The sequence below is a fragment of the Falco rusticolus genome, chromosome 12 (genome assembly GCF_015220075.1).
Source record: "Falco rusticolus isolate bFalRus1 chromosome 12, bFalRus1.pri, whole genome shotgun sequence".
Classification (NCBI taxonomy): Eukaryota; Metazoa; Chordata; class Aves; order Falconiformes; family Falconidae; genus Falco; species Falco rusticolus.
This window is the reverse complement of record NC_051198.1, coordinates 28,661,975-28,673,525: the sequence shown is the minus strand read 5'-3', so window position 1 is coordinate 28,673,525 and position 11,551 is coordinate 28,661,975. Positions and strand designations below refer to the sequence as shown.

Here is an 11,551-nt window from a genome sequence, read left to right as displayed (position 1 = left end):
TCCAATTCCCTTTGCAGCCCTGCTCCAGCCCACTCATGCTGCAGCTCTCACCTTTCTCCTTCTCTCAAAACCCACCCTAACCCCAGAGTGATCTTTCTGTAAGGCCCCCACTCATATTTACTGTGGCCACTCCAAGGGCATCCACCTGCTTCTTCGCAGTATGTATAGTACTAAGGAGATTTCTTACCAGCCACACAGAGCTCTGACATCTCTTTAAGTGTACATGACAAGAGTCAGCCACTGGAAAAAGGAGAAGAAAAGATGTTTTTAGACAGTGATGTTGCACTAAGTCTTCAGACATGTGTCTCAGCACCTTCAAGCTGTGACCTAATGACTATGGTCCTTTTGTCCTGAACAGGACAGTAAAGGGGGTTTGGAATTGCCTTTTCGCCTTATTACAATTCAGACCCAGAAATACTTTCCATATGTTGCTTTCCATGATAAATTATTGCAGCAGCTGCAGCAGAAGCAACTGTTAGGAAGGGATAGCACCTGCGTGATTGCAAGTGGAAGGGCTGGCAGGCTCTGGGAATGTGATTATCCTACAGACTACCCTGTAAAACAGATTCAGGGCCTTTGCTTGGAAGCTCTGCTCAGCTCTTGGTGCAAAATAGATTTAATGAACTATGAGCCACTGAACTAACCACAAAGTGTAAACAGGAGGCAGCAAGATGTAAAAGGTTTTTTTAAAAAAATATTTTTAAACACTGTGTTGTCAAATAACAGTACCCAGTCTGATAAAACGCAGCACTCGGGCATATCATTCTGGAGCACAGCAAGATTTTCATTTCAGACTAACTGATAAAAAGCTTGATGTGTCCCCATCCAGCTAGCTAACCTTCAGGCTGTGCTTTTAGGACAAAGAGCAGCCAGGCAAAATCCTCACCACTGCTGGCGTCACAGGCAAAACCCCTAAGAACATACATCACACATCATCTTTAACTTCACCCTCCTTGTAACATACTCAGTGGGGTCCCACCTTGGGCCTGGAGAGAAGGAAGGAGCGTTCTTACCTCCATTGCTGTCACCAAAATTTGTGATCTGCCCTCCGCTAAGTTTTGAAATGCATCTAGGGATAGAACAAAGAACACCTTATTTCATGAGGGAGAAGCAAGAATGCAACACAGCCATACGGTGTGGCAGCTGAGGAGCAGAGCTGCAATCCCTGCGCCGGGATGCTCTGCTGGCTCAGGTGTCCACCTGCACCATCCTGCCCAGACACAGCTCATTTCTGTGCTGGGTACCCCTCTGCCTTGGCCCTCGGATCACAGCCTGGGAAGGCATCCCAATTGCAGGGCCAGAATCTGGTAGAAGTGTAGGGATAGGGAACGCTCAAGGTGACTGCTTTCATCGCCTCTCATAGTTTGTTTCAGTTGTACCTCCTGCCTGAAGCTAGACAGGAGAATGGTGAACTACTGCAGGACATCTTGCACCAGGACAACATGCTGTTGGTCTCCTTTTCCATCCTCCCTGGCAGTGAGTGATCACAGCAGGCTGTAAAGAAAGCGATTCTCTTCAAGGCATTAGTATGCCTTGCAAGCTTTCTCCAGGGAATATAAATGCAGATGCTGCTGTTATTCAGCTAGAGTTTGAAATTAACATTGCTGAAAGTTTTCTGACAGAACACTTTGCCATCAGAAAATTTAAAACCATTCAAATATTTATATTCTATGTGAACATTTCTATTGCAGTTTGTCTAGGAGAGATGTTCAAACCCAAGTGTTTGGATAGAGTCAAAACACAGTATTTTGAGTTATTTTTATTTATCTTGAAATTCTTTTCTCTAGAAATGGGCTGTTATAAACAGTAATAAAAAGTTGAAACAAATTTAAGTCTATCTATCCTTGAATGGCATATTGCTTTGAGAGCCTGTTTCCCCCCCAAATGGAATAGACATTGTAAGATCATGAATGTTTCGAAACCAGCCCAGCTTTAGCCAGAAGTTCAAGGCTGCTGGGCATGTAGGAACAGGGCACAAAGGCGCATTGCTCATCGGCAGCCAGAGCCACCTGTATGATCCAGAGCAGAGGGAAAGCAGAGGAAAACGCCGTGAAGCACATCCAGCCTATACTGCTCTGGAGAAAGGCATGGAACAAGGAAAACCTTGTGCTGTGCCCAGCCCCTTGCCAAGGTTGCATTTGCAGAGCTGGGCCTGCGCCCAGCAGCCTTTTTGGGAACAAATGACATTGTGCAAATCTCCTCCTCTGGGCAGGGGTAAGCGCCCCTTCACTGCTGTGTTAACTGCAGTTAAATACAGTTTGCAAAGAAGCTGCTGCTTTTGGTTTGAGTCTCATCTCTGGCTATCTTGAAAGGATGAGTAATGATTTAATGGTACAGATTTGATCTTCCCAGTTGTATTCACATCACCATAAAGGTGAACTGCCTTTTATTCCCACTTGGCACCCTTATCCTATCCTGTAACAATCTTATTCACAATGATTTGAAAAATTTGAGAAATGCCTTCCACATGAAAAGCTCTGTAAAGTGATAACTGAAAGACTTGAGAGCGTTTTAAGACACTCATTACAGACAGCAATGAAACTTTTAGAGATTCCTTTCCACATGTATGTAAAGGAGTTACCTTTATGCTGGCACTTAAAAACGAAGATCTTTTTTAGGATGGAAAAAAAAATGCTATGGTACTAATTTCGGCATAAGAGTTTTCATCTACAGCAAGTAACATGTATAATCACAGAAAATGGGCATTTACAAGTTGTCTGTTTTTTAATAAAAGCATTAAAATCAGGACACACTGATTTTCTGAGCTGCTTCTGCTGTACTCCTTGAAATAGGATTTTAGGCAGTGTCAGCCAGGTGGATCCGCTGACCATTATTTGCCCATAAAACATCAGTGGTAAAAACACATGGGGAAAAAATGAACACTCATTTCAATGCGCTCTTGAAACCCAGCTCATTCCAATGATGAACTAAATTGCTGTAGCAAGGTTTTAGCACGTGGGTTGCAATTGCTGGGTTTGTTTAACTACCAGTATTTCCAGTCAAAATGCTTATTATTAGAGTAGCAAAGATTATGCTTTTGTAAAACAGAATTCCATTTACTTTCAGGCAAAGGCTTGGATGCAACACAGGGCGGGGTTTGTTGATCCACTGGGGGAGATCTCAGACCTTCTCCTTACCAGAAAAACTGAGAGAACTTTACTGAAGCTGGTGGGGAAAGGGAAGGGGGGCGGAAAGGGAAGGGGGGCGGAAAGGGAAGGGGGGCGGAAAGGGAAGGGGGGCGGAAAGGGAAGGGGGGCGGAAAGGGAAGGGGGGCGGAAAGGGAAGGGGGGCGGAAAGGGAAGGGGGGCGGAAAGGGAAGGGGGGCGGAAAGGGAAGGGGGGCGGAAAGGGAAGGGGGGCGGAAAGGGAAGGGGGGCGGAAAGGGAAGGGGGGCGGAAAGGGAAGGGAGGCGGAAAGGGAAGGGAGGCGGAAAGGGAAGGGGGGCGGAAAGGGAAGGGGGGCGGAAAGGGAAGGGGGGCGGAAAGGGAAGGGAGGCGGAAAGGGAAGGGAGCACCTCGCTTGCTGTGGTACAGATCTCTCTGATTTTTAACCCGAAGAGAAAGCCTTCCACATGACACGTGTTGCCTCATTCCTCTTTGCTGGGCATGAATGCATGTAGTCTGCAGTCTCCCCTCAGTGCTACTGGCCATGTTCCACACCACCCTGGAGGAAGCTCTGCTGCGGACCAGGATGCTCAAAGTTGAGTGGAAGGGCACCAGCACAAGCATACAGCTTGTTTTCAGAAAATGAGTCTTAGTGCATAGGGGCTCTAAGGACAAGCCTGCAGAGGCCAGGCTAAATTCGTGCAGCAAGAAAGGATCGGCAGCTGAAGCTCTGGATATACATCACTATCGCGCCTCAGCAGGTACAAACAGAGGGCAGCGTGGTGCCACTGCAGCCCACAGGCACTCTGATGAGCTCTGACGGGAAACTGGGGCCGACCTTCCTTCTGGCCCCTTTCAGCAAGGGCATCACTGTATTCCCAGCTGCTGCTTTCTCTCAGCACTGAAATGTTCTCTAGCAGCCAGTTGCTTTTGTGGGCAGGAGACAAAACTGGCTTCTGGCAAACAGGCTGCCACAAGGGATGCTTGGACCATGTCTGGACATTGGGCAGCTTTCTTATTTCCAAGCTACACTGTTAGACACGTATTATCATGCCTAGCATCATGTCCCTTGCCTTCTGCCACTGTCCTCAGCCTGGCTTTGCAAGCTCCCCCACTGCCACGTTCCCTGCCCTACCCCAGCCCTGGGTGCTGGCACTCACGGGTCATGGTTTCAAGGCGCAGCATGCAGCACACGAAGTCAGAAAAGCCAATTCTCCTGGCAGCATCACCATACCGTAAGGCCAACAGGCGCAGGAGCTGCTCGTCAGTGACCAGACCTGCGGAGGGAAGAGGAACAGTAGCACTGTGGGGACACACTGCAGAATGATGGCTCTGATGGCCTTCTGCACCCTGCAGAGAACCTGGGGCCCTTCCTTAGCCCCTCACCTTGTCATGCCAGGTCTCTGCATCCCTGGACGGCAGCTTGCTGTTCCACCGGTTTGTGCATAAGAGTCAGGATAGAGTGATGGAAAATCAATGTCCTTCTAGTCACTTACTCAAACTGTGACTTAGGTCAGCCAGCAGCACAAAATGAGCGAACTAATCGAGTGTTATCTTGCTTTGCATTTTATCTTTTGTTTTCTATAAGAAAGGGTGATTTTCCTTGGCTCATAACTGTTAAAGTCTGAGTGTAGCATTCACAATATCACCGGCGCTTTCTGCTGAACAGGGTGATGCCACATGCTCATGCTATTATGCAGTATAACATGCCTAAGATTCTTAATTTTTACAATTTCTTTTCTATTAGAAGATGGTGAAGGGTACGTTTCTTTTTTTATTAGGTGATTATTCAGTATTGTGTCACAGTCTGTTTGGATGGAAATTGGTATTCAATTGAATGAACAAAAATTGCCTTTTAGAATGAATCTTTTATTAGTTAAATAAAACTACCCTAAATGCGCTCGCTATTTAAGAGGAATGATTAAAATATGTTTTGCACTAAAAGCTGATTTGCTAAACAAAAGGGAAATTTTATGCAGAGAGTTGGACTGATAGCTTCAGTTTAATGCATTCTCTGAGTCTTCAGAAAAGTCTCATTTTCTCTCCCCTAGTTTTTAGTGGCTTAGCTGGAAGAAAAGTAACTTTCCTGCTTTTTCAACCAGCTCTAAACTTTTCAGTTTTAAATGAACTCATCATGGAGCTGAATTAGTTGAACAGGCAGAAAAGAAAGAAATGGTTTCTCTACACCTGTGTAGGGGGAGACCCTGCTGATGGAGATGCATTAGTACATCGACAAACTTCAGTTGCATGAGCCTAGTGGAAAAGGTCTCCAGCAGGAAGCAGACATGCAATGCTGAATATTTAAATAATGGAAATATAGTCAGGCTTCAGATACATTTCAAATTAAGATAAGCCTGATTTAATTTTTTTTTCCTAGGAGGAAATGTTAGCAATTAAAAAAAAATCTAATTAATTAAATTTCTTCTTTGATTCTGGTTTTAAACCACTGTCAAGAACCACTGTAGTAGTGAGCAATGAATTCTCTCTCATTTTTAACCTTTTGAAGGCAGTGGGAATGCAATCAAGCTCTATCTGGAGAGCAGATTCCAGCGACCACTGCAGTGCTGCTTATGAGATACTATAATCATGTCTTACACCAATAAAACCCTGACAATTTGGCATGGTCATTCTGGGACATACTTGCTCTGAAATCTGTTCACCTGGCAATGCTTCCCAGTTAACCTCATCAACAAGACTGAAGTGTCAGTCCTCTCTGTTCCCAAGATGTTTCAGTTATGTGTTGTTGCTTACTCACAAGGTTACTCCCCACACCTTTTGTATGCTGGATCCCTCACTCTGGTTTTAGTCAAGCTTTAAAATACAGACTTCATGTTTCCCTGTTGTTTTTTTTTAATTATTTTGATGCATTTAATGTTGCCAATGAGGAGTTTGTAAATACACCAGGCCAATGCTCCTGCATTTCAGGGCAGTACTGCTGTTAACGCAGCTAGCCTGCTTTACTCTGGCAGAAAATTTGACCCATCATTATGCTTTGAAGCATTAGGACAACAGTGAAAATTAAGCACACACTGAAGTGTTTTGCTGGGGAGAGCACTGAACACTTCAGGGAACTGCTGGCTAGGAGCTGTATTTAGATACTTTAGTGCCATTCCCTGTGGTAGCACCCACCTCCCAAACACTTTCTGGGGCTGTCCACTCCTTCCTGCTTAAAAAGCCAGGCATCATCCTAATGCAAAGCCAAATTCAAATGCAGATTTCTGGCTCAGAAGGTGGCAAGAACGAGCTTATAATTTTCTTTTTTCCCTCTACACAGAACTGCTTATAGCCTAACATGTATTGAATTGGCCATTTCGCAGTGCCTTTCTATCTTTCCAAATAACTGCACTGTTTCTGTTGCCAGGACTTCTCAATGAACAGTTTTCCTTCCAGTTTTACACTTTAGCACCTTTCTTACAGAATGGACCTGGCAGCTTCTCCTTTGACATTTATCACATTAGTGCTGTGCTCCTCAGGCAGATGCTAAGGCTTTGCCCACCTCTCAGCAATAAAAAAAATTACACCTACATTCCCTAAGCTGATGGCTTCCATGGATAGCAATTCTGCACCAGATTCCTCCTGGGAACAACACCCCTCCAAGCACCAGGTAGCCAAATGGGAGCTTCTGTACCTTACAGTTGTAAGAGGATTGCTGTCTCAGAGCTGTATTTCATGCACAAAGTCTCTGGACAGATGACCCAGCTAAAATACTTCACTCGCATGAAGGTGTGCCATGCACTCACGGCAAGTTTCAGCATCCGCGTAGCCAACAGAGGTCAGTGCAAACTAAATAAATGTCTGTCACTGTGGCTTTCCTTTATAGACTTAATTACTGCCCTGGAGAGAAACTGCAAGAACTGGGGGTAAGTGCAAAGCATCGACTGTTCCTTGCTCCTTTCTTCTGCTGGGTGTTTCACCCATGACCTAGAGTGACCACGGATAAGCTAAGCTGCAGGCTCTGGCCAGTACTGGGCTTCTCTGCATCTCTGCCGGCTCCCCAGCCACAGTGCAAAAGGTTTCTCCCTGAAATGAGCTCTGTCTCAATGCCCTAAACCAATGCAGACCTCTGAGCAGAGCTGCGATCTAATTGGCACCTCTGTGCAATCCAAACCACTTTCTCCCTGAAGCTTTTTTTTCCCTTTCCTCTTTCTTTTTTATCCTTTCCTTCACTGCTGCAGGGACAAGGAAGTACTCGGCACCTGTGGACGTACCTGCTGCCTGTATCGCACTTTTCAGTTCATACACATCAAGAAATCCAGAATGATTTCTGTCTGCTCTGCTGAAGATATCCTAAAAAACAGTGTAAAGACAGATTTCGAACCTGTATCAGCATTCCTCAAATTTACTACTACATCCAATTATGCAGCATGCTTTCCCTCCTTAATAAAAAAAATAAATAAGAAAGAGATTAGGTGACCATGACAAGGGAGACCCATTTCCAGAAGGCTCAGACAGTATGCTACCATGTAAGAAGTCCCACATTTTGGGGTCAGTGGAAGCCTTTTTGTTCATTCTCCCTGTTTTATGCATGCAGGCAGCAATATGAATACTTACACCCCCACTGAAAAAAGACATTGTTTATAACAGGTGAAATAAGCCAGGAGTCCCCGAGTTCCCAGAATGGTCTTTCCCACCACGCCACTGAAACCCCACAAGCCACACTTGAGGTGCCATCAGTGGGAAGCACACCACTGCTACTCGGGGAGCTGGCACCCCATATCCTGGGTAACCTCAGACTACTTCTAGAGGGATGAAACAAAGTAGAGCCCACCCAACCCCGAGGCTTCAGAAAACCTTCCCACCCTGCACCAAGTCTGAGGGAGAAGGACCCAACACAAGCTGCCATGCATGCCCTGATTCTGAATTTAGCTGGGACCCTAAATACCAAGCTACTGTCCTCACTGCTTCCAAACCTAATGCTAATCCTGGAGCAGAGACATTTCTCCCAGATAAACTTTCATTGGAACCTACACATTTCCACTACAAACTGCAGCAATGTGCAAATGAAATTTCTCTGTTCAAGAACTCATTTCGGCTTAGAAAGCTTTTTAAAAAAATGCCAGTGGTGGCCCACAAACAGACATTTCCATCAAATTCTGAGCCTAATTGGCCTTCCTAGCTTTCCCCACTTTTTCCTCAATATTCTCTGCATTAGAAAAGCCTCGGTTGCTCATTTGGAGCATTTTATACACACCACTGCTTCCCTGAGCTCTCAACCTTTGCATGAGAGGATGGGAATCTGACCAACTAAGCAAGCAACCTTTGCAACGTTTTCCCCCCCAGTGCTTTGCTATCACAGAGCATCTGCGCCCTGCTGATGAAAAGCCCTAGAGTACAGTATCAGCAGAGAAGAGAGAGCATCCCCTGTGTACCATGTACTTAGTGAGACTTCGCCAGAGGCTCCTGAACTCCTGCAGTGTGAGTTGTCCATTTGAGCTGAACTGCACATTTAGTTAAGAACTGAACAGTTAATGAGAACTAAACATGGCTGTCTTCATTCCTGAGAACGCTGCCTTAACATAAAGAAAGACATGAGATGCAGTCTCTTCTGTCTGTTACTTTGTGTTGAGAAAGCCAAAAGCTTTTCTGCTCTCAACTGTGTTTAAATTCACCTTCTTTGGCACACGGTCCAGCTGCCCATACCTGTGCTCACAAACAACAAAAGGTTTCTATTTTTATGGTCCCTTTAACCACAAGGGAACCTGCCGTGATGGCTTCAGTTGACATTTAGCCACTGATCAGGGAGGCCTCTGTGGATGAACATGACCCCATGGCTTTAGGCCACGCATGCATGTCGCCTTGCCTCTGTGCCTGAGGCAGCACAGTATTAGCTCTGGCTGGATCCTCCTGGAGAACAGGCACTGGAGGAGCCAAGAGCCTGAGGAGCCAGTCCTGATGCCTGCTGTCAGAAGGGAGCAGCAGCCTTTGAGCTATGCATATGCCACATGCAAGAAAACACTCCCCCACCATGAGCTGCAGGAGCCCGGGGTGTCAGCAAACATCCCTCAGAGGTGCTTGAAGAACTAAGTCAGCAGACCTGCTCCCCTTCATACATCATCTAGGAGTCCTGGGCAGACACGCAACAACTCACCTAATGCAGCTAGCATGGTGAAAGCTCCCTGAAAGCAAAATTCATCGCCAGTGAAACACAAGCAGACAAGTGCCACTGCCGTGAAACCCAAGTGAAAAGAGCTAATCCTGTCTTTGCAGACCAGGAAAGGTCACAATGTACATGGGTTGTATGAAGCTCAGAGCATGAAAAACCCATTCTGAATTAAAGCAGAGTGGTGGCTTTGTTGATTCTTTGTATGTGTCATTCATTCACAACGTCCACTTAGCCCAAGAGGAGCTTTGGGAAGGCGGAGAAGTCTCTTTCACCAGCTAGACAAAGAAAACTGGAAAGAAAGAGGGACTTCTGACCATTTTTTGTGCATTCCCTGGCAGTTTGTAAAGGTCTGAAAATGTCTCAAAGTTATTTCAAGGCATAGAAGAACACAGACAGTGAGCAAGCACAGGGAGAATTTGTGTTTTCATCAAGGAGCCCTCTTGTTCTACAGCAGCCAGCAATGTATTTCCAGTGTTGTCTTGTTAACAGTAGAAAAACTGCATGATCCATCTAAATAGGGAAGGTACACTGGCAAGGATGAATGGCCTGCCAGGCAAGTGTCTATGATTCAGCAGTGACAATTCTTCTCCCCTTCACACCAGCCTGGCTGGCCTCTAGCTGCCATCCCAGGCCAGCGTGGCTGCAGCCACAGTAGCAGAGCTGAGCTGTGCCTGAGCTCTGTGCTGTGTCCTCGCCTCAGGCTCTGCCTGGGACCTGCACCCAAGGGTGAAGCTTAGCCAAGCCCTGGGCCCTGCAGAGGGGAAAATGAGAGCAAAGAGTTAGCTGGTAGCAGAAGGCTGACCCTCAGCCTTCACATTAAAGCCAGGGAATGCATAGCAAAGTCCTGCATAGACTCTGGGACAGTTATTTATTGAGGACTGTGGCTGATATTTACTTGCAGATTCTCACACTGGGATGCTCAGCAAAGCCATAACTCAAGGCAAGGATGGGAAGCACCAGGGAAGTTTAGTGCTTCTGCTGAAAGGATACATCCATCAGAGCTAAAATGCCTCTGCATGAATCGAAGCTGAACCCTCCTCCCAGGCTGGTTGTTTCATCTGCAAGGAATGGCAAAATAGAAAGAATTAGTGACAGCAAGGGGAGTGGGTAACAGAGGCATCAGGTCACCATTCAGAGGGAATGAGGACACCAGTCTGAACGTTCACATAGTGAAAAAGCCAAGGATCTAGCTCCAGTTCTCAAACAGCATGAGCTACCTGCCAGGCTGTCACTGAGGGACTCTGACATGCCTCAGACATCTCTACTGCTCCCTTCCCCAAGGACAGGTGCCCTGTTTGGGCTCACAGGTAACTACTCAGCACAATCTCTGCCCATCTACCTGCTCTGATGGAAACTCTTCCCTCTTGATATAAGGATAAGGGAAATGACAGTGACAGGAAAGGCTGTTTATGCCACATTAGTGAGTCCTAAAAGCACTCTGAGCTTTGTGCATGGTGGAGTTGGTTCGAGGCTTCCCGCTGTCCCTGTCTCATGCTACTTTTGAGGTGAGCAGGTTAAGGCTGGGAAATACTAAAAACCAGCTTGAGGCATCTACAGAGGAGCAATGCAGGCCAGGGCTGAACTGGGAGAAATGGGGTGACAATGAGGAGAGCAGGAGGCACAGTTCCCTGGGGCGCTCACTGCTGCAGCCCAGCAGGGACTGAGCTCCTGCTGCAATTGGTGGGGCACAGGGCAAAAGGGGTGCTCATGGGGGCTACAGGCACATCCAGGAGAAGGACAGCGTGGGGTAGGTTAGGTCTGTGAAGCAGAGGCTATATCCCTAGGCAGAACTGGGAGGGGGAGGGGAGGGTGAAATCTGGCTGTCAAGCAGATGCACAGCTTTGCTGAGGGCCATGCATTAAAGTCTGTTAGCAGCTGGTCTGGGTAGCATTGCCTTCTCCTTGTGATTATTATTTTTATTTTCTTTAAAATATAAAGCCAAACTGTTGTGCATATAAAGGAACCCTGGTGGAGGCAATTCTCATTCGTCAAGATCCAACAGTGCAGTAAACCATGCTAAGTATTTTTTGAGGACCATCAGGACACCCCTAAATCCTCTGTCTAATTTACACTACACTAAGGGTAGGGAAGCACCAAAGACTTTAGCTGTGTTGTAAAAGCTTTACCTTGCAGGATCACTTCATTAAGGAGTTGTTGCAGCTGCAAGGCATCAATAGTTGAGCCCTAATGCAGAATAAAATGCAAGTAGATATGTGAGCATAAAGTTTTCTCTTGTGTCACTTTTGCCTAAAACGTCTTTCCTCATGCACTGTGATAACCAAGAAGGACCTCTGCTTATATCAGCGGAGCAGCAGCACCCTCTCCAGATCACAAGAAAGCCCTCT

The 11,551-nt window shown here is 46.3% G+C and overlaps 1 protein-coding gene across 1 annotated transcript in view; it reads right to left on the bottom strand.

Annotated features, from left to right (window-relative positions):
• Positions 1–213: 213 nt before the first annotated feature.
• The window catches only part of CAPN13 (calpain 13), a 43,375-nt gene continuing 32,037 nt past the window's right edge, over positions 214–11,551 (bottom strand). The window contains exons 14-20 of the mRNA XM_037405962.1: positions 11,333–11,390; positions 10,197–10,264; positions 8,473–8,541; positions 7,312–7,390; positions 4,264–4,419; positions 1,014–1,069; positions 214–240 (exon numbers count right to left, since the gene is read on the bottom strand). Coding sequence (XP_037261859.1) covers positions 214–240; positions 1,014–1,069; positions 4,264–4,419; positions 7,312–7,390; positions 8,473–8,541; positions 10,197–10,264; positions 11,333–11,390 — 513 coding nt within the window. The remainder of the gene's footprint in view (positions 241–1,013; positions 1,070–4,263; positions 4,420–7,311; positions 7,391–8,472; positions 8,542–10,196; positions 10,265–11,332; positions 11,391–11,551) is intronic.